This window comes from Lacerta agilis, chromosome 11 (assembly GCF_009819535.1).
Source record: "Lacerta agilis isolate rLacAgi1 chromosome 11, rLacAgi1.pri, whole genome shotgun sequence".
In the NCBI taxonomy this organism is placed as follows: domain Eukaryota; kingdom Metazoa; phylum Chordata; class Lepidosauria; order Squamata; family Lacertidae; genus Lacerta; species Lacerta agilis.
In genome coordinates this window covers 42,829,322-42,852,394 of record NC_046322.1, presented here as the reverse complement: position 1 = coordinate 42,852,394, position 23,073 = coordinate 42,829,322, and the positions used below count along the sequence as shown (strand labels likewise).

The window sequence follows — 23,073 nt, the reverse complement described above, 5'->3', positions numbered from 1 at the left end:
TTTTGGGCCCTAGTGTTGCCAGGAAGCGGTGAATCCATGATGTTTGTGGTGCAGGCTGTGCCCCTGGCTATGATGTGTGATTTGCCGGTGAGTTTGATGTGGCGCAGTGCAGAAAGGGTGCGGATCCATGAGGATCCGTGCTTCAGAACCACGTTTTTGGGCCCTAGTGTTGCCAGGAAGCGGTGAATCCATGATGTTTGTGGTGCAGGCTGTGCCCCTGGCTATGATGTGTGATTTGCCGGTGAGTTTGATGTGGCGCAGTGCAAAAAGGGTGCGGATCCGTGAGGATCCGTGCTTCAGAACCCCGTTTTTGGGCCGTGGTGTCGCCAGGAAGCGGTGGATCCATGATGTTTGTGGTGCAGGCTGTGCCCCTGGCTATGATGTGTGATTTGCCGGTGAGCTTGATGTGGCGCAGTGCAAAAAGGGTGCGGATCCATGAGGATCCGCGCTTCAGAACCCCGTTTTTGGGCCGTGGTGTCGCCAGGAAGCGGTGGACCCATGTTTTTTGTGGTGCAGGCTGTGCCCCTGGCTTTGATGTGTGATTTGCCGGTGAGTTTGATGTGGCGCAGTGCAAAAAGGGTGCGGATTCGTGAGGATCCGCGCTTCAGAACCCCGTTTTTGGGCCGTGGTGTCGCCAGGAAGCGGTGGACCCGTGTTTTTTGTGGTGCAGGCTGTGCCCCTGGCTTTGATGTGTGATTTGCCGGTGAGTTTGATGTGGCGCAGTGCAAAAAGGGTGCGGATCCATGAGGATCCGTGCTTCAGAACCACGTTTTTGGGCCCTAGTGTTGCCAGGAAGCGGTGAATCCATGATGTTTGTGGTGCAGGCTGTGCCCCTGGCTATGATGTGTGATTTGCCGTTGAGTTTGATGTGGCGCAGTGCAAAAAGGGTGCGGATCCGTGAGGATCCGTGCTTCAGAACCCCGTTTTTGGGCCGTGGTGTCGCCAGGAAGCGGTGGATCCATGATGTTTGTGGTGCAGGCTGTGCCCCTGGCTATGATGTGTGATTTGCCGGTGAGCGTGATGTGGCGCAGTGCAAAAAGGGTGCGGATCCATGAGGATCCGCGCTTCAGAACCCCGTTTTTGGGCCGTGGTGTCGCCAGGAAGCGGTGGACCCGTGTTTTTTGTGGTGCAGGCTGTGCCCCTGGCTTTGATGTGTGATTTGCCGGTGAGTTTGATGTGGCGCAGTGCAAAAAGGGTGCGGATCCGTGAGGATCCGCGCTTCAGAACCCCGTTTTTGGGCCGTGGTGTCGCCAGGAAGCGGTGGACCCGTGTTTTTTGTGGTGCAGGCTGTGCCCCTGGCTTTGATGTGTGATTTGCCGGTGAGTTTGATGTGGCGCAGTGCAAAAAGGGTGCGGATCCATGAGGATCCGTGCTTCAGAACCACGTTTTTGGGCCCTAGTGTTGCCAGGAAGTGGTGAATCCATGATGTTTGTGGTGCAGGCTGTGCCCCTGGCTATGATGTGTGATTTGCCGGTGAGTTTGATGTGGCGCAGTGCAAAAAGGGTGCGGATCCATGAGGATCCGTGCTTCAGAACCCCGTTTTTGGGCCGTGGTGTCGCCAGGAAGTGGTGGATCCATGATGTTTGTGGTGCAGGCTGTGCCCCTGGCTATGATGTGTGATTTGCCGGTGAGTTTGATGTGGCGCAGTGCAAAAAGGGTGCGGATCCATGAGGATCCGTGCTTCAGAACCACGTTTTTGGGCCCTAGTGTTGCCAGGAAGCGGTGAATCCATGATGTTTGTGGTGCAGGCTGTGCCCCTGGCTTTGATGTGTGATTTGCCGGTGAGTTTGATGTGGCGCAGTGCAAAAAGGGTGCGGATTCGTGAGGATCCGCGCTTCAGAACCCCGTTTTTGGGCCGTGGTGTCGCCAGGAAGCGGTGGACCCATGTTTTTTGTGGTGCAGGCTGTGCCCCTGGCTATGATGTGTGATTTGCCGGTGAGTTTGATGTGGCCCAGTGCAAAAAGGGTGAGGATCCGTGAGGATCCGCGCTTCAGAACCATGTTTTTGCGCCATTGCGGCCTCATGGAATAGTGGAAACGTGATTTTTTTGGTGCTGCCTATAGATTAATATTTGGTCTAGAGTATCATGGTGGTTTTGTTTTGTTTCAATATAAAAATCATATGAATTCATGTGGATCCATGCCTCGGATCTATGTTTTTTGTGGTGCAGAACCCCGTTTTTGGGCCGTGGTGTCGCCAGGAAGCGTTGGATCCGTGTTTTTTGTGGTGCAGGCCGTGCCCCTTGCTATGATGTGTGATTTGCCGGTGAATTTGGTGTGGCCCAGTGCAAAAAGGGTGAGGATCCGTGAGGATCCACGCTTCAGAACCACGTTTTTGATCCACGGTGTTGCCAGGATGCCGTGGATCCGTGTTTTTTGTGGTGCAGCCTGTGCCCCTGGACATTATGTGTGATTTGACGGTGAGTTAGGGGTGGCCCAATGCAAAAAGGGTGCGGATCCGTGAGGATCCGTGCTTCAAAACCAAGTTTTTGCGCCATATTGTCGTGAGGAAGCCATGGATCCCAGATTTTTGTGGTGGAGGCTGTGCCCCTGGACATGATATGTGATTTGACGGTGAGTTTGGGGTGTCCCAATGCAGAAATCATGAGGATCCATGAGGATCCGTGTTTTTTAAACAAGTTTTTGCACCATTGTGGCCCCACAAAACAGTGGATGCATGATTTTTTTGATGCTACATATAGACTGAGATGTGGTCTACAGTATCATGGTGGTTTTTTTTCATTTGAATGAAAAAATCATATGAATTCATGAGGATCCGTCTAGATCCGCCTTTTACCCTGGACCTTTAAAAAGCTTCGCTTTTTGCCTCCATGGTTCCATGATTATTCTTTTGTGCCTGGAAAACGGGCTTGCCAATATAATTTGACTTCATTTGCAGAGGAACTGCAGCAAAGATAACCTGCTCCATTTGCCGCCACCTGGGACGTCTTGTCTTGAATGAAGGGGAAACAATCCCCATTGCCCCTAAGGCAACCAAGCCCTTGTGCTTTCCAGCCAAACAAATACTATGGCTCACTATACCCAGAAGCACCTATTATATATATAACGTTTATATATCGCAAAACAACCTAAAAGCAATTTATATGGCTTGAAAAGCTCCAGCCCTCTCAGTGTACCAGCTCAGCTCCCCTGCAGTCACCCCAGCTGCACGTGGCACCAACTCAACAGGTGACCAAGAAGCCAGCCCTGTTGCAACTCAAGGCCGGGGAGAAGCAAGACTGGCCAGCATCTGGCTTTGGCTACGAGTCGCGTGTGCACGTGCGTTTGGCGGTTTGAGATCAAGAGCGAACAAGCAAGTTTTCTGGCACTTTCTTTTCCTCCCCGAAAGAGGACAGGCGGGGCGGGGCGCAGCTCGCTTCCCCTTTCCCTCCACACATTTGGCTCCTGTGTGTGTACGCGTGTACACGAGTCGTCCCCGCCCAGCCTGCCTCATTTCCCCTCTCAAGGAGTAAAGTCCCGCCGCCGCCGCCAACCCGCCTCACGGCTAAGGTGGCCGCCAACAAAGGTGCCAGGTGCCGCCCCTCCCACATTGTGTCGTGGGCGTGGTTGCCAGGCGGCCCCCGCGGCCCTGCCCTCTCCCTCTCCCCCCCCCCCCGCGCGCCAGGCTCTTCCCCCTCCCCTCGCGCCCCACCTTCCAGGCCAGCGCCGGAGTTTCCTCGGGGGGGTAGGCAGCAGTCGTGTGGCAGCTGCTGGGCGCCTCGTAGCCGCTTCGCGCGCGCGCTCCTCTGTCTTCCTCCCTCGCGCCGCGCGCTCCCCAAAGCGGGGAGGGCGGACCTCGGCGGTCCCGAGAGGCAGCGAAGCGAGCAGAGAGAGAGAAGCAGGCACACGCGCGCGCCGGGCACCCTTCGGCTCAAACGCCCGGGAGCAGCGGAGGCGGCGGTGGCGTGTCCAGGATGGAAGGGGACCGGCTGGAACCCGCCGTGAGTAGCCCGAGAGAGGGGAGGAGGGGCTGGCGGGAGTTCTTGGAGGTGGGCGGGGTGGGGGCACGTGTGTATGTGTGTGTGTGATATACATACGTACATACATACAGACATACATACAATGAGGCGTTCGTCAGAAATGGGAGATTTACAGGGACTGGGGAGGAAATGCTCTTCTCCAGTTTTAGAGTAGTTGAGCTACCTACCTAGGTGCCTCCCTCAAAGCCGGGTGCCTTGTCATGGGCAAGGAGGGGGGCGCAAAGGGACAGCTGCCTTTCTCCCCTAAATCAAGTACTGTAAATAAATAAAAAATACGTAGGTTCTGCCCCCGCCCTAATATGAATCCTGCCCACCCCCCACCCCACAACATAAACCCTAGCTACGGCTATGTGCCTTGCTTTTTGATCAGGGGTGCCAACTTGAATAAAATATGGGGGGGGGGGGAGGTAGGTAAGCCTGACCTGCATAATCCATTACAAGGCACAGGCAGCACATACTATTTAAAAGGGAATAATGACCATCAACCTGGGGGTGTGTGTGCTCCCATCAAATATTTTAGCGGGGGGACCCTGAAGGGACCCAGGCCCTTCGGAGTGGAGCTGGCTCCTCTGCTCTTGATGCACAGGGGAGGAGCCCACTCCTCAGGTGGAGTCGTATTTTGGCAATCGAAGCTCTTCCTTGTCTCTCCTTGTAGTGCTTAGCCTTCCTGGTCTGCCTGCAAAAAGATATCCCAGCCTCCTCCTCCTCCTCTGTCCTCTTTCAGCATTTGCTTTACAGCTGCTGGTTTTGCCATATATACTGTATATTCATTCTCTCCTTCGTGGGACGTGACTTCTCCCCCTCCAGCTCTCTTGTTCATTTTGACACGTACAATAAGCAGTACTTGGGTGTGTAACCTCTCGCTATATGTACCATGCACCCAGAGCGTTGTGCAAACTCATGCTTGCTGCAGTTGACCGCTGGGTGGACTCTGCCCCAAGGAGGAGCTGTCAGCTGCTGCAGTCTGACCAGGGGTCTCTTCAGATCTCTTAAGGGATTTCTGGGCGTGGGTGGGATCAGACAGTGGTGCGCATTGGAGAGAATGAGGGGCCTGCCAAAGGTGCTCGCTGTGAACAATCCCTGCTTTTCTTTGTGTGCAGAATAAAGTAGATGCATTTGTGTTAGGGTCACCTGTGGAAGCTTCGTAATTGATGCCAGCCGCATGAGAGTGAGTGGCAGGCATGGGGAAAACATAGCTGTGATAATGCAGCCTGATCTGGTATCCATGGGCTGATGCCTGTCATCCGCGTTAATTTGGAATGCCCTGTATGGGCTGCATTGTCTCCCACTGCCCCCTTTTTGGGATGTACTGAAAATGGGGGGGGGAACACACGTTAAAGAGTGGGAAATTATTCTGGCTAATGAATCCATATTAAATTATCTTGTGTACCTAGATAGATGGATAGTAGCTTAGTCACTTACAGCTGGATCTTCAAAAAAATCTTTTTAGCTAGAACAATAGTAGCACAAAAGAAATGAGGCTGTACAGCATAGGTAAGAGTCTACAGCATAAGCAATGCTACATCAGACCACTTTCAGCTGGCTTAAAAACTACTCTCTCTCCAGTGAGTGTGTTAGGACTAATGTTCAGCGCCATCTCTCTTCTCCCTCTTCTTTGGATGAGAGGAAGGTGCAGCTTTTGTTTCTGGAGAATGAATGGAGGGTTGATCATCACTCACTGTGCTTTGGCAGCACAGTTCGCAAAGCCTTATTCCCAAAAGGCGGAGAGCTGGGCATTGCGGAGTCTGTCTCCTTATTTATTCAACCAGGCTATAACTTATTCTGACTGAGCTGTAACTGGGACAAACATCTCTTCTCTCTTACCTAACAATGTGCTTTTTTGTTCTTCAGAGTCCTTTTGGAAGAGAGGCAAAGCAAACTGCAGCATGCACAGTAGTCTAAGGGACAGTTTTATTTCAAGTGCTTTGGTTACCAAATACAACTTCCCTTGCAAGGAAATAAAATTTAATGACATAATTTACTATAATTGCATATATTAATGGAATATTTGAAGAATAATTGATTATACAACTGCTTTAATATATAAAGTTGTTCCTATATGTAAAAACATTTTGGTAGTAACTTCTTATGGTATTTACTGTCTTACTATGGCATCACTGAAAGTGCAACCCTCAGAATACATAGGAATTGCTGAGATTTTCCTTTGGATATTTGTCCTGTCTGTGGCATTAAGATTTAATTTAGTGCACTCATATCCATAAGTTCAGTAGGACCCTGTGCGGTCTTTCTGAACACTGAATCTCAAATAAATATAGTTTAATATAGTTGTTCTTCCATTTTTATTTTTAAAAGCTCTGTAGTTGAAATAACAAATGAAATCGGTATACATATTTTGTTTGTTTATGTAGTTGCCTTACTGCTGCTTGCATTTTTTTTTCATTTCTTGTTGTTTGCTTCCAGGTTACCATTAAGAATATTGAACGAGAGCTCATCTGCCCAGCATGCAAGGAGTTATTTACCCATCCACTTATACTCCCTTGTCAACATAGTATCTGCCACAAATGCGTAAAAGAAATTCTCTACTTTACGCTTGAAGATTCGTTCAATGATACTGCCTCAGAGACCTCCAATCAAAGTAGCCCTCGCAACCGAATGCATTCCCCTAGCTTGGATAGAATTGACAGGGTTAATAGATCAGGTATGTAAAAGTAATGCTGTGATTAGTGAATTGCAAAATTTATTTGGAACAAGCTGAATCGGGTTTTTAAAATTGTAACATTCCTTAGTGTTCTGTAAGTCATTCCTATTACTGTCAAGATGTATTAATATTATTATTAGATTTCCAGTGAAGTGGGCTGGATCATACATGTAGTGGTGGCTGGTCCCCAAAGGAACAGAAGGCAGGGAGACCAAAAGTAATGAAGCCAAGGCCAATGACAGGCAGAGGCAACTATTTCAAGTTTTGTCCCCATCCTCCTCCCTGCTGAGTTCTATAAGAGCATTGCTGCGACTAAGGAAGAGGAAGCTGATAGGCAGTGCCACCCTCTGGACTGGTTGTAGGTAAGAAGACAGGCAGGTAGAGACTGACTGGGGGCAGACTCAGTGGAGCAGTTCCCCATTTACCCTAATAAACCAGAGCCCACTGTATATATTTATATTTCTAGTAGTATTGCAATTGGGTTTACATTCCCTATGATTAACTTTGCTAAGCATATATTTTGTCTTTGCGCTGATGTAATTTCTAGACCTTTTAGAGCACCTCTAAATCCATCTTACTTGAAATAAGCCCTGCTCATCAGTTATTTGAAAAAGGAGTGTTTAGGATCATGGCTTTAATCTCCCACTCATTTCTGTGCTCTGTTACATCTGGTTTGCCATGTGATGTTGTAATTGTTTACAATGCCAACTAAAATTGCCAGATAGGTTTTAGACATGTACCAGGTCAGACAATTTGTCCACCTTCCATTTGTCTAGACAACAGTATTGCCTACTCTGTTTTGAATCAGTTCTTCAGGATCTGACGCAGAGGTCTCTCCCATCACCTGCTACCTGATCCTTTTAACTGGAGAGATCCCAGGGATCTTGCAGTAGCATTCTTCCTTGTAATTTTGGTAGTTGTAGTCCTAACACACTGGAAACTAAATTTTACTAGTATTGTTAAAGGGGTAGATGCCATAACTTGAATACCTTGTGTTTTCAAAAGGGCTTATATGACTGTTTGCATATGTTAAACTTTAAAAAAATAAACCTATATGTGCTGTTGCTGTTATAAAGTGCCTAAGTAGGGCTATGAACTATTTGGCTAGTTAACCGGTTCTGGGTTTGTGTTTGGATATAGAGTTATGAATAATCTCCTTATGGTAAGTAAGTCGGAGGTTACATTAATTGTCTAAGACAATTATAATTAATAATAAATGCTTCGAAATGTAACAATTATCTTATGTAATTTAAAAGAAACAAGTTCTGTATTAAAATAAACCCTCATCTTTTAATTAGAGATATTGACAACTTGATATTAATAGACATAAGATGAAATCAAGCTTCCCCCCCTATGCCTCATAACAGTTGTGCAGACTGATCTAGTCCTTGTTTACTCAGAAGTAAGTCCCCTCAAACACAGTAGAACTTACACACAAGTAAGTGTGCATGCAGTTACAACCTAATCCATTTTTCTGTTCTGCAGTGGGAAGAAGGGCAGCTGACCCATTATTTTAAGCATACCATAGTAAACCAGCTTCTAAAAACAATTTTCTGTTCATTGTTTACAGCCTCACAGAGGAGGTCTCTTTGGTGCAGAGGTAGAAATGCTTCACTTTTGTATAGCAGTAGTTAGTATTTGGCTCTTATAATAAATATGTTTCCCTATACTTCTCTAAGACATCAGTGGTCAAGTCCAAGCTTAGTGGGTGGATAAAGGTAATATTGTTGAGGAACTATTGCTCTCATCTTTGTGGAACAGATATGAAGGTCAACTGGATTCAAGAGTGCAACTTGGTAGCTCTTATTGCATGACCTAAAGAAATCAATACAAATAAAAGAATATCTTTTAGGAATAACTATAACCACAATGCAATTCTCTGTGTTTCTAATGAGGAGTAAGTCCCATTGAATTTAATGGAGTTTACTGCTGGATAAATAGTATAGTATTGCAGCCCCATTGGCAAGGTCACTCTTAGATTGCTGGCTAAACTGAAAATAGTATTATTGTTTGTTGGACAAACTCTGCTTAATCTTAACTATTTTTAGTGTACACAAGCCAACTTAAAGGGTGGAATTCAGCATAGCACTAAGAAAATTATTCCATCTGAATGGAAGCATTTCTGCTTGCTCAGTGTAATGTCCTCCGCCAGCATGATATACTGGGGCTTCTCCCAACCCTCCTGAGCAGATTTGGGGAGGGTGCAGGGGGAGTTTGTTGCGCTAACTCCACCTTCTCCACAAGAGATCTGGAGGGTGGCAACAGGAGAACAGGCATTTCTGCTGTGGCTCTCTGTTTGTGGAATGCTTCCCCCCCTGGGAGGCTTGCCTCACACCTTTGTTACATAATCTGTAGGGTAACAAATTTTCTCCAAAGAAGAGAATTGCTTGTTCTTCAGTCTCCCCTTCCCATGAAAGACTGTCAGAAGTACCGTATTTTTCCGTGTATAAGACAATGCTTTTTGCTGAAAAAAATATTAGGCAAAAATTGGGTGTAGTCTTACACACGGATAGTGAATGCAGAGGGGGGGACATGCGATTAATGGCAGCAGCAAGCAGGAGATTGGCAGCGGCGATTGGGCGGGTGATTGGTGGCTGCGGCAAGGCCTGCAGGCGATTGGATGTGGCTGCAGCGATTGGGCAGGCGATTGGGGGCTGTGGCGAGGCAGGCAGGCAATTGGCGGCTGCGGCAAGTGGGTGGGTGGGCTGTTGGTGGCAGTGAGCGGGCAGACAGTTCGCGGCTGTGGCGAGGTGTGCAATCGGCAGTGGTTGTGGCAAGCGATCGGCAGTGACGGGCAGGCGGGTAAGCGATTGGCAGAAGTGACCCCCCACCCAAGCTAAATAACTTAATTTCTTGATTTTGGGTTTAAAAAAACAAGGGGCGTCTTATACATGGGGGTGTCTTATACATGGAAAAATATGGTGCTTTCTACTTCACTGATAGATATCCCGTGTTGTGCTTGAAAATACAGATTACAAAATGTTTGACTGGCATATATTTTCTCCTTTTAAATTGCATCTTGTGTGGATGAATGCATTCCAGAATGACATGAATGGAACTGAAAAAGGGTTCCAATGCTAAATCGATTAGTAAAATTTATTAACCTTCAAGGAAAACAACATTGCCATAATGTAAATAAAGGTTTCTCAAAGTTTGATTCCTAAACTGTAACTGAATACCTGCATATCCTTAAGGGAAATATTTTATCTGAGGAGAGCAAGCATTTATTTTTGAACTTGAATCCAGCTGACCTTAAAACAGTGTTTTGTTTCAAAATACACCCTGGAAATTTACTCTTTGATCTTCATTATGCTGGTGATATTGCTTATTAAAAACATGTAAGTTGAATAAAGATGTGTTATCCCTTTTCTGGCTTTTGTTGTAGGAAATCATAACAGTGAGAATGTTTTTTCTTAAGAAAAAAAACACCCATACACAAACCTGTTGTGGGACAGGAAGGCTCTGTTACTCACATGAAACCCATTGCATGTGTGTAAAAGAGCATGAATTGTAGCTATTAATACTACCCTTGCCATGCATGTGGGAAGAAGATTAAGGTAGGTGGTAGTAAGGACTTATTTGCAGCAAAATAGATTTTTTGGGGTCAAATTCTGCATTTATATTTGCATGGAGGAAAAAAGTGGGCAGAGTACAGTTACTGCAATATTTTTTCCTGTGTTTAAAATTGTACATAGTACTTTTCTAATCAAAATTCCAAAGCTATTTACAGCAAAATTAATTATAAAACAATAATAAAATTGGTGAAACAAAACCCTGTAAAAAGTGATTTAAAATAATATAAAGCAGAGCGAGGCAATAAAAGTAGTAGTCACTCAAATTTTGGAAAAGAAAAAGTCTTAGTTTGTGGCGTAATGATAAAATATTTGTTGCCAGCCAAATCTGCCTGCAACAAGGGATGGCGTTTGAAAACTTTTCCCCTGGTTGCTACTTACTTAACCCCTTGAAGGCTGGTGCACCTGAGGATATCTAACACAGTAGCAATACTCATAAATTTTAGACAGGTCCATACGTATGAAAACAGTCTTTCAAATACCAAGTTCCCAATATGACATGGCTTGCCTAAGTTAAAAATAGGGCTGCTGTGTTCTGAACCAGTTGAAATTTCTGAACTATCATCTACCAGATATAAAAAAAGTTTAATCTGTAGTCCTGTTTTGGACTACAACTTGCATAATCCTCACAATTGGCCATGCGGCCTAGGGCTGATGGGAGTTGTAGTCCAAAGCACCTGGAGGGCACCATGTTGGCTAGCCCTGGTCTGCAACAAAAGTCATGTGATACTTAAAGAAAATTTTATCTGTTTGTTACGGCATAAGGATTTGTGCCACTTTGCCTTTAAGGTGTCACAGATGCTTCTGTTTTTGGATATGAAATAGGATTGAAGGCAAATAAGGCAAATATACCATGAGCAGTGCATATTAACACTAAATTTTACCACCTTAATCATATCATGTTCTCAAAAGCAAATAACGAAGCAAAGGAAGTAGCCAGTGGCTTCCCTACTAAAAGTGGAGGATTGCCAATTCTGCTGCTTTCCCCCATTTTTTTTTAAAACTGGGCTCCACTTTTGCAGCTGTGTGAACGAGAGTAAAATGCCATGTAAAAATTCAGTCCAAGCAAAGATAAATAGACTACATGAAAAGGGATGGAACATCTTAGATCTTCATATTTACGAATCATCAGCATGATGTCAACAGTATGTATGTAAAAGCATGCCTTCATTATCATGCTTCTTATTTTTAATTAATTGATATAAAGGCCACATTACTGTGTTAGCTAACTCTACATTTTAGCCTGAACTATAGGGTTCACACCTGCCAACACTTCAGAAGCATGCTACTGGCTAAGCATTTCAGATTGCATTGTTTAAACTTGACCACTGCATCGCAGTTACTTATTTTTTAAAATTGGATTCTGTTTTTTTACATTTGCCTGCTTAATTGTCATTTTAAATAGTCAATAGTTTGAATATAAGTGATATTAGTTGCCTGCTGTACTAGCCAACATATGACTGCTGCTGTGGCATCTGCTTTTAATTGCATGTTGCATGTTACGTTCTACTTTTGCTTTAAAGGTCTTGAGTTATTCATTGTCTGCAATTAATATACTGCATGTATGCCTTGTTGTAGGGCATGTGGCTTTTGAGATTAAACTTGTTTAATGTACGGGCATGCTTTAGGGTTCTGTGATCAAATTATAATTCACTCATCACTGTAATTGCATATTTTTCTAAGGGTAGACCTCTTTCTCTGGAGTGCAGTCTTGGATGAGCTGATTTCACCTCTTTACCTTTGATAATTCACATAAAGGGAGGTTTGAGTTCTGAAGTGTACCTACAGCTAATAGAAAATACTGTTTTGAGGAGTAAAAATATGAAAAAATATGAAAAATATTTCATATGGCCAATTCTCTGTTATAGGCTTGGATCCAGATTTCTCTTTTTGTCAGGGACAAAGGAGTCCTCAAGATACAGCCTAATATTCTTAAAATATAGCTTTAGAACTAGGAAGAAGTTATATGGGTTTATACTCTGCATACTTTAACCAACTAATCTGGAGGTAGCCACTTTGTGGCTGTGATACTACTAGGCGTAGGGGTGCTGTTTCCTGTATATAGGGTTGCTGTAGAGTCATAGGAGCCGATCCCGAATTTTATTTACTTTTACTCTTTATTTTTAAATTTTTTATTTTATATACCACTTTTCTTTAAAGTAATGTCTAAGCAGTTTGCAACATAGATCTAAGACAAAATACACAAAGTGCATATTGTGAAACATAGTAAATACTAAATAATGTATTTTTTAAACATCAACAGATAGGCATCTGAAAATAAATATAATATCCAGTAATGTTATTTAGGCAAAAGAAAAATCAACTCACACTTCCCAACCACCATACGCCAAATCAGTTAAACAATTAAACAAACCAATCCCATCAAATTCCCAGCCCCTTGGAATCTAACTGCTTCCCTCAAGCATACCCTTGTACGATCTATGCACTTGCATCAAACACATAAACACTTGAATTCACGATTCTAGCACATCCTCAATCATCACTGCACACCACAACCACTACCATAATTCACTCTTGCATCCCAGAAGCAGTAGCAGCAGTCAACTTGTTGCCATATGATAACGACCAGGGTAATAAGCCTTTCAGTTGTAGTCCCACCTCTCTCCAGCAGAACAACATATGTGTTTCCTGAACCCAATGTAGTATCACCTTCATTTTCAATTGGCTGAATCACATGATTTTTGTATAAAGTTGTATCATCGTTTTTGAGAAATGGCTCCTTGCTTTTGAGAGATGGCTCCTGTGCAGAAGAAGCAGAATGGCAAAGCATCTGCACTCTTCTCAGTACCTCAGCTTGCTTTGGAGAAAGATTCTTATGCAGAAATGCTCTATATCTGAGAAATATTTCCTGCCAAGTTTTGACAGAATGGCTAGTTAAATTTTGGGAACTGGTAGAAATGTGTAAACTCAGAGTTGGTTCGACTGCATGATGGAAGACAAAAGCGGAGTTATTTTTAAAATGAATGGATCCTGTTGATTGAATATATGAAAAATAGATATAATATGGATATTGAAAAATATAGCATCTCTATATGGTAAGAATACATTGTCAAAACTGTATTGATTATTTACTATGATTGTGGATTTGTATATATGCTGAGTTGGTATTTATTTTTAATGTGAAATAGTGTTACCGTATATTTAGTGGACGCGGGTGGCGCTGTGGGTTAAACCACAGAGCCTAGGGCTGGCTTATCAGAAGGTTAGCAGTTTGAATCCCTGTGATGGGGTGAGCTCCCATTGCTCAGTCCCAGCTCCTGCCCACCTAGCAGTTCGAAAGCACATCAAAGTACAAGTAGATAAATAGGTACGGCTCCGGCAGGAAGGTAAACGGCATTTTCATGCACTGCTCTGGTTCACCAGAAGCGGCTTTGTCATGCTGGCCACATGACCCGGAAGCTGTACGCCGGCTCCCTCGGCCAGTAACGCGAGATGAGCGCCGCAACCCCAGAGTCGGACATGACTGGACCTAATGGTCAGGGGTCCCTTTACCTTTACTTTAGTGTTATATTTATTTTCTGATACCTTGAAATTTTTATAAATATTTGGAAAAAGAAAAATGGAACTCAAGTGCTGTGGGAAAAGCATAAAGAGTGAAAAATAGGAATCCACAGGGCTTTTGGTGTCCATCACAGCTTTTTAAATATTAATTTATATTCTCTAACAACAACAACAACAATTATTTATACCCCACCCATCTGGCTGGGTTTCCCCAGCCACTCTGGGCGGCTTCCAACAAAATATTAAAATACAATAGTCTATTAAACATTAAAAGCTTTCCTAAACAGGGCTGTGTTCAGATGTCTTATAAAAGTCTGGTAGTTGTTTTTCTCTTTGACATCTGGTGGGAGGGTTCCACAGGGCGGGTGCCACCACTGAGAAGGTCCTCTGCCTGATTCCCTGTAACTTGGCTTCCTACAGTGAGGGAACTGCCAGAAGGCCCTCACCACTGGACCTCAGTGTCCGGGCAGAACGATGGGGGTAGAGACGCTCCTTCAAGGTATACTGGACTGAGGCCGTTTAGGGCTTTAAAGTTCAGCACCAACACTTTGAGTTGTGCTCGGAAACGTACTGGGAGCCAGTGTAGGTCTTTCAAGGTGTTATGTGGTCTTGGCGCCCGCTCCCAGTCTAGCTGCCGCATTCTGGATTAGTTGTAGTTTCCGGGTCACCTTCAAAAGTAGCCCCACATAGAGCGCATTGCAGTAGTCCAAGCAAGAGATACCGTATTTTTTGCTCCATAAGACACACTTTTTTCCTCCTGAAAAGTGAGGGGAAATATCTGTGCGTCTTATGGAGCGAATGGTGGTCCCTGGAGCTTAGTTGCCCAGGGGCCAAAAGCAGATTGTGCTTTTTATTTTACAAAGAGAAAAGGGAGTGTTGAAAGGACCCCGCTCAGCAGCTGATCAGATAAGAGTCCCGGCTCCCTTTCAGCCCCGCCCTCCTTTGTTGAATGTGCTGCAGAGGGAGGTTGTTTGTTTCCCCAGGGACATGTGACTGGCTGATTAGATTATCTGTCTGCAAACAGTAGAAATGGCTCCCTTTCCTTAAGATTTTTTCAGAAATGTGAGTTAAACCCCATAAAAATGGGGCTTTTCCTCTTTGCTTTTCCCCCTTTGCAAAAGGAGCTTTGCTTTTCCCCCTTTGCAAAAAAAGCTGCAAAACCTTTAGCTGATCCTAAAAAAAAACAAAAAACCAGGGCTTTTCCCTTTGCAAAAAAGCTGCAAAACCTTTAGCTGATCCTCAAAAAACAAAAAAACAAAAAAACCCAGGGCTTTTCCCTTTGCAAAAAAGCTGCAAAACCTTTAGCTGATCCTAAAAAAGGCCTTTTGCCTTTGCAAAAACAGCTGCAAAACTTTTAGCTGATCCTTTAAAAAAAAACAAAAAACACCCAGGGCTTTTAGAGGAGGAAAACCAGAAAAATATTTTTTCCCTTGTTTCCTCCTCTAAAAATGAGGTGCGCCCTATGGTCCGGTGCGTCCAATGGAGCGAAAAATACGGTAATTAGAGCATGCACCACTGGCGAGACAGTCTGCGGGCAGGTAGGATCTCAGCCTGTGTACAAGATGGAACTGGTAGACAGCTGCCCTGGAGACAGAATTGACCTGCGCCTCCATGGACAGCTGTGAGTCCAAAATGACTCCCAGACTGCGCACCTGATCCTTCAGGGGCACAGTTACCCCATTCAGGACCAGGGAGACCTCCACACATGCCTGCTTCCTGTCTCCCAAAAACAGTACTTCTGTCTTGTCAGCATTCAACCTCAGCCTGTTATCCGCCATCCATCCTCCAACCGCCTCCAGGCACTCACACAGGACCTTCACTGGTTCTGATTTGAAAGAGAGGTAGAGCTGGGTATCATCCGCATACTGATGAACACCCAGCCCAAACCCCCTGATGATCTCTCCCAGTGGCTGCATGTAGATGTTGAAAAGCATGGGGGAGAGGACAGAACCCTGAGGCACCCCACAAGTGAGAGCCCAGGGGTCTGAACACTCACACCCCATCACCACTTTCTGAACACTGCCCAGGAGGAAGTTTTTGCCAAAAATCCAAATTCTTTGAAAACCTTTGTCTTGGAAACTCTGAAATGTGTGAAAGTTGGTGACACTTATATAAATCTGCTCATAGAATTTAGATGTTTGTGGTGTGTGTTGGAAAAAGTCAGGGTTTTCTCTTTGCATAGAGAACATGTGTCAAGAGCTTAATACAGAAGAGGGCTCTGTTGCAGTTTGGTCCAAGTCAGTATTTTTTTCCAGAGCCAGAATGTAGTCATGGAAGCACAATATGAATATTTCTCACTCATGTATAAAAGTCTATTCTTGGTTGAAGTAACTGAGACACCCAGTGATCTGAATTAATTCTAGGAAGACAGGGAACACATGACAAACATTTGCGCCAGCCATGTGACCCTAAGCTCATCCCTCGGTTCCCTGCCTTGACACAGGACCCATTTTCCTTGCTGCTCCTTTCTCTCTCAGCACTTAACTATTATCTTTACTCTTTTCTGGTTACCATCTCATGGCTTGCTCATTTGCCTTTCTAGCCTACTTCCATGTTCCTCTCTTCAAAAGGAATAGTTTTTCCCCCCTTCTTGCTTTGTTCCTCTTCTCCTCTTTCCTTCCTCTTCCACAGCTCCCTCAGCCAAGCAATTAACGTGGGCTACAAAGAATATATTAAGTAAATTAAGAGTACTGATGCAGGAAAGATAAAAGATGCCTACTCCAGCCACAGTGGAGCCACCAGCTGACATTTTCTTTCATAGATATAGTAGGTATCAAACGTGCCTTTTCCCAGCAGATCCTCAGCGGGCCACAAAAACTTCTGAGGGCCATTTATGGACCACAGGCTAGGCCCCCTGTCTGCTTTAGCCTTCTTTGTCTTCCTTATGCAAAAATGTTTTGTTCAGTGCATGAAATAGGCAGCGATTGATGACCTTGCGTATTAGTTTGTCAGACAAGTGAAGGAAATGGGATGTCATTAGAGGTGAAAAAACTGTCCTGTTGGTTGTAAACCTTCTGTCTCCCCCCAGTAGATACCAGCTGTTCCAAAGCTTTAGGATCCCATCCACACCTATGATGCTTCATGACAAATAAATTATTATTATTATTATTATTATTATTATTATTAATTCATGAAGGAGGCATCTCTCCTCTGCCCTCTGCTGGTGCACAGATTTCCAACTTCTACCTGCATATGATGGTTAAGGCTCTCGCAGCACCTCCTTTTGCAGGATGATCCATTAAGACTGCTATCCCCAAAGGTCTCCTTTTCTAATGGCAGTTACCACCACTTGCAAGTTCTTAGATCTGGAAGTCTTTTGATCAAAGAACATTAAGCACATTTTTTCAGATCTTTTGAATGAATCCACTATTTCTGATGGTTAACTCTGCCTTCCTTAGGAAACAAGAGCTGAACTTGCCTGCAACCCTCTCGCCTAAGGGAGAGAATCTGGCACTAGCTAGGCATTAGGAGGGGCCTACAAACTTCTATTGAACAAAAACAGCCAATCAAACTTGCTCATTGTCTCTTTCCACTAAAGGTCATTGGGAAAGAAAATATATAGCACTGCGGTTGGCCAGATGGTGCAAAGCATGCATCTTTTTGCCTTACAATTCACAGCACCTCCCAAAACCTCAACATATCATGGTGCACTCCAGTAGGACAGCATACCCTTCGGCGACATTTTACACTAATGATCCCTACCTAGAAATCTGCTGGGCAGCCCCATGGAAGTCCCCACCTGCCTTTACTAAACATTACATATCTCAGTGGTCGTTGTCCCTCAATCTCCAGCTTGTATTGGGTATTCTCCTGTGAACGAGGATTCTGTGCCACCTGTTCCCCCCCCCCTAGGTTCACATTGTAGTTTTGTTTTTTTGGTTTGGAGTCTTCTCAGCACTTCTGTCTCAAGCTTTGCTATGGGATGGAACTGGTGGAGAAGCTTAGGGTGACATGGCTGGCCCAAATGTTTGTCACGTATTCCCTGCCTTCCAGGGTGATAGGAATAGGAGAATAGGATAGGAGGAATTAAACCCAGCCAGCATATTGGATGCCTGTTCAACATAACTAGAAAGAACCTTCAAGGTAAGTGTCCAGTGTTCCTTTTCTCTTTCGTAGTTGCAATTGTTTTTATTATGCTTCAGCCAAGATTTGCAGTTGGGAATGAATTTAAACTTAAGCCTGTTTAGCATGCTGGAGGAGCTAGCCTCATCTTGCTATTCTGGATATTCTTACAATTGGGTTTTTTAAATTTAGATTTGCATCCTGCCCTGTCTTGCACTCAGCATGTGCTATAGCAATATATTCATCAACTCATCAAAACAGTAATAGATTATAGGTAGGAAAGACAGTGAGTTACAGAGGATGTTAAGTGAAATTCAGGCGGAGCAAAAATTGAACGGAGACTTGCCACTCCCAGACCTGTCTCCCTTGAATTATACTGTCTCTTCCAGTAAGGTTCTTACTGAACAAAAAAACTCCAGCATTTTTCAAGTTGGTCTGAGGATTGTCAAAAGATGAAATAATCAAACATTTTGCTCTAGCTTCCATATTATCTTTCTTTTGCAAAGTTGCACAATTTATTTACAAACTTACTAAGTATGGCAGCCACAGGGCATACGCATTAAAGGAAATGTCTAAATAAAGATCTAGTAGCTTATCATTTATTCACCTGCCAAATAATCTTCCTTATCAACATTGCAACTAAATCAGGTCCTGCCATCTGCACAGGTTGGAAACGCAATTCCTTGACTCCTAAGACAACTACTTTCCCTTGTCCTGGATGCCGGCATGACATAGACCTGGGAGAGCGTGGCATCAATGGCCTATTTCGCAACTTCACTTTGGAAACTATTGTAGAACGATATAGGCAGGCAGCAAGGGCAGCTACAGCCATTATGTGTGATCTCTGTAAACCTCCACCGCAAGAATCCACAAAGAGCTGCATGGATTGTAGTGCAAGTTATTGCAACGAATGCTTCAAAATACATCATCCCTGGGGAACTGTAAAAGCGCAACATGAATATGTGGGACCAACTACGAACTTCAGGCCTAAAGTAAGTGTGTTTGTTTAATGTGTAATAGAACTGGCTTGCCTTTGTGCACATACAATTTGTATGCTAGCTGTTGCTGCATAACAATTACTTAAGTATTCTTGATTTTAAATTCCTGAATTTTGTCTTCTGATTCTGTTGTTATGACTGTTGATGAGCTGCATTTTAGAGAGAACTGTGTAATGTAATTTCCAAACAGAAATTGGATGTTGAGCATAGTGCTGAACATGTTTTATTTTGAAAATAGTACACCATAGTTACTGTTGAATTATTCCGGATAACCGACTTCAAATATTGTCAAGTTTTGTAAACTTTTAAGAATGTACAGTACTAAGAGTTTAAATTCGTTGTAGTTATTACTTACGTTGGTAGAATGAGTTCCAAGTATTACTACTACTACTACCACTACTACTACTATTGCACATATTGCATAGCATATAGTTTATGCTGAGTGGGATATTTTGGGGTTTACTGCCGGTCAATGGTGTAGCATGGGTTGCTGATGCCTGGGGCAGGGCAAGTGTTCTCCCCCCCCCCCCGTGGACTGGGCAGCTGGGGAGGGGTCACGCATAGGGCCCATGTGGAAGGTGAACAGAGTGTTTTTAGTATCTGGCTTATGGTCTGACTTCTTCACCTCGTTTACAAAGTCAGTTGGTAACTAGCCCCAAGGCTCAAGTAATCAAGCGATGTGGTACATGACAGGGAAAGCAAAACTACCTCTAAGTTGCTGCTCAGCATTCGTTTGGGTTGGCTGAGTTTTTTTCCAGCACTGTGGTTGAGAATGCTATGTATATGTGCAGTGTTTAAAACTAATTTGACACAGGTCCGCCCATTTTCACATTCAGCGTCTGATGCCAAGGAAAAAAAAAAGAGAATCCACAATCCTATTTGGTGCCTCCACTATAATTGCTACACCCCATGGGCATGGCTGGATCTTAATCATTTATTTCACTTCTGGAGTTTTCATTGCCTGTCACCTTCACTGTATTACTTTCACACAGTATATGGATATCTTTACTTGGGACATAATTTAATGTCGGAAATGGCTTTGTGAATGAGAATGAGAATTTTTGCCCTAAGAGGCTGTCTCATAACGCCTGAGATTAAAATTGGCTGTACAAAACGTATAGCCTATTCAGCTTAGCAAAACAAATGAGGTTATTTGCTTTTAGCATTATTGGGGCTGTGTTCCAGATTTTAATTCCCTGGATAGTTAACAACTTACTTCCAATTTCCAGCTTATAAATCGCTCAAAGAGTTGATTTATTTGTGTTTGCTTTCTGCTTTTCCCAATCCAAACATATTCTTTAGCCTAAATATAGGCTTGGGTCCCCCCAAAACCCCATTGTGAATGCAGTGGTGCTTTTCTTTCCACTGTAAAGCTGAAAAATTCTGTGAGAGTTGGGGAATTCTTCAGAAAGCAATGTGGTACAGTGCAAGAGGTACAGGGGTGTGTGTGTGTGTGTGTGTGTGTGTGTGTAAGTAAATTGGTATATCCATTTGTGCTAGTGAGAGTGCCTTTCATTTGCACAAATAAAGCATTGTATTCAGCCCCATCATTGTAAAATTGTAATTTTAATAGGCAAAATATTTTTAAAAGAAAGCTACCCTACAGTATTTCGGACAAGATAGTGGTATTGTTGAACTAGTTTCCATGCACAGCACCTGCAGGATAACTATTTTAAATGGTTATTTGTCCTTTCTTCTGTAAAGAAAGAGAAGCAGATGGAATCCTATAATTGCTTGTAATCTTGTTAAAGTGAATTAACCTTAAAATGTTAAATTCAAGGCTGCTGTGGGTTTTTAGTCCAATCTAATTATAACGTCTCTTATATTAGCTTTCCTGCTATTTAAAATTGTAAACAATCATATGAATCGCTGTAACTGAGTAAGGTGAGAAAAGCAAATCTTTGTAACATGCAAAACAAGTAATTACCGGTTGGTGAAACAACTAGCTTGAATTTTGCTTTACTTTTTAAAGAAAACAAAATGCAAGAAACAACATTTTCCATCCCTTTGCACAGCCAGATGGCTTGCTTCTAAAACACTTTTTTTGGCATTTAATGCTTCCATTTGTTCACCAGTTTTCCTTCACCGTCTTTTAACTAATAAGCATCCAGTGCCATCAGCAATGATATCCTTTAAAATTGTTTGGCAGAGATTGAGCATCAGATGCTTTTGGATTGCTTTTTATGGTGATTCCAATTCTTTCTGAAGGCTTGGTTTCAGAAAGGGGTGCTGAGGACTCCCTGTTGGACTTCTTGGCCATTGGCCTATGGCAGGGTGTGACAAATGTTAAGAACATGGAAACTGCCTTATACCCAGTTTTATTATTATTCCATTATACATATATTTAAAAATACACTCTCTTATTTCTCTTTCTCTGTTTTCCTTCCACTCTTCCTCTGGCCCTTTCCACTTCGGGGATGCTCCCTTCCTCCTCTGAATTTCAGATTCCTTGCCACCTTTGTTCAGCATGCTGGGAATTGTAATACTGGCATGGCTTCATCCAAAAGACTGTGACAGGACCAGGGGATGAGGCAGACAAGTGAGGAGGCATTGGTGGGCTGTGGCAGTGAGGCCCACCTGAAAGTGAACTGAGACTCATTGGCAGTCCCCAACCCACTGCTTGAAAAATGATGGCATATGGCAGGCTTCCTCAAACTCTGCCCTCCAGATGTTTTGGGACTACAGTTCCCATCATCCCTGACCACTGGTCCTGCTAGCTAGGGATCATGGGAGTTGTACGCCAAAAACATATGGAGGGCCGAGTTTGAGGAAACCTGGCATATGGTATCTTACAGGGGTCGGTTTTGTTTTCCATGCTGTTTAGCATATAATGTGAACAACTGGAATTTGGAGTGCATTGCCATTAAAATGCAGTTCTGTTTCCCTTGACATCAGATTCTGGAAAAACTATTTGGATTGTATTCAACAGTGTTAGCTGATAAGGTTTCTGTCAACAGAACAGAGAAACTTTTGGCAACTTCACCTCTCCCTTGCCCCTCCACCTCCCAAATCTGCTCCAAAGGGCTGGGGAACCTCCCGCAGCAGGGGGGGAAATCTCTGAAGATTGCTTCTCTTTCTGCTCTGTTGACAGAAGCCTGGTAAGTGAGAAACACCATTGGTACAACTATTCATGCTTCAAAGGATCCTGGGATAAGAGCAGCTGATTCCCCATTTTTGTAAACACAAAAGCACATCTCTTACCCAGATTTCTCTCATGCATTTAGTGAAACACCAAGGCTCCTGGTTAAGGAAAAAACAAATTGATTTTAATCCTAAAGTTCTCTTGCATTGAGTGTAAGTAATGTCCCTTTTTTGTGCGGGTCTGTGGGGTCTGATTTTGTCAGTCCCTCTTCCTGCACATAGCATCCTATTCATAACCATGCCCAGTGGGCACAGGGAGCTGCAGATGGAGAAATGAGGTGGGAAAGCAATGTTCTCTGCATGGAACAAATAAAAAGAATCCAAACGTATGTGGCTGTTAAGAACACACAGTAGTGGAAGTATGTTTTATTCCCCTCTTATTTTTTCTCAACTAGTAAATCGTTGAATTTCAGTAAAACTAAATTTGCTGCTATCCTTCAAAATTCCCATTTGTTACAGTGGGTCATTCTCTAGGCAGAAATTATGGCATTCAGATATTTATCACATATGGTTGGATTAATTTGATTGAAACATGATACCTCTTCCCCTCCATATTGTCGACTACCAGTCTTAGCCTTTTTAAATCATGTTTTTGGAATGTTCTTTTTGCAAGAAATTGGTTGGATGAACTGAGGTATGATAGCTATATGAATTCTTGACTTAGTGCTTTTTAATAAGTTTTTATCAAAAACTAAATATATTTTAAAATCTTGTTTTTAAGCTACATTTCCCTGATGCTGTGTGCATCATCTAAAATCTGAGCATATTCATACACAGAAGTGTATATATAACATACTGAATAATAAATAACCTGTGTTGCTGGGCAGTTTGTGAAAAACATATTATTATTTTATTCTTGTCAGATTTTGATGTGTCCGGAACATGAAATGGAAAAAGTAAACATGTATTGTGAAATATGCAGAAGGCCTGTTTGTCATCTTTGCAAATTGGGTGGCTCACATGCAAACCACAGAGTGACTACCATGAGCAGTGCCTACAAAACACTCAAGGTAAGTGGGAATGCTCTATTTTTTCATCTTTGGTAACAAAAGCACCATGAAGTTTTTTTTCCTGGTGTATTTTAAAACACACACACACACTTAAACACCGATAATACACAATACATAAAATGCCCATCAG

The 23,073-nt window shown here is 43.5% G+C and overlaps 1 protein-coding gene across 3 annotated transcripts in view; it reads left to right on the top strand.

Annotated features, from left to right (window-relative positions):
- The window catches only part of TRIM36 (tripartite motif containing 36), a 70,110-nt gene that overhangs the window by 31,933 nt on the left and 15,104 nt on the right, over nucleotides 1–23,073 (top strand). For 2 of the 3 annotated variants that reach the window (XM_033163705.1, XM_033163708.1), the window contains exons 2-4: nucleotides 6,401–6,638; nucleotides 18,461–18,786; nucleotides 22,797–22,943. In XM_033163705.1, coding sequence (XP_033019596.1) covers nucleotides 6,401–6,638; nucleotides 18,461–18,786; nucleotides 22,797–22,943 — 711 coding nt within the window. Of the gene's footprint in view, nucleotides 1–3,847; nucleotides 3,941–6,400; nucleotides 6,639–18,460; nucleotides 18,787–22,796; nucleotides 22,944–23,073 lie in introns of those variants that run through there. The other variant, XM_033163706.1, reaches the window with a different exon arrangement.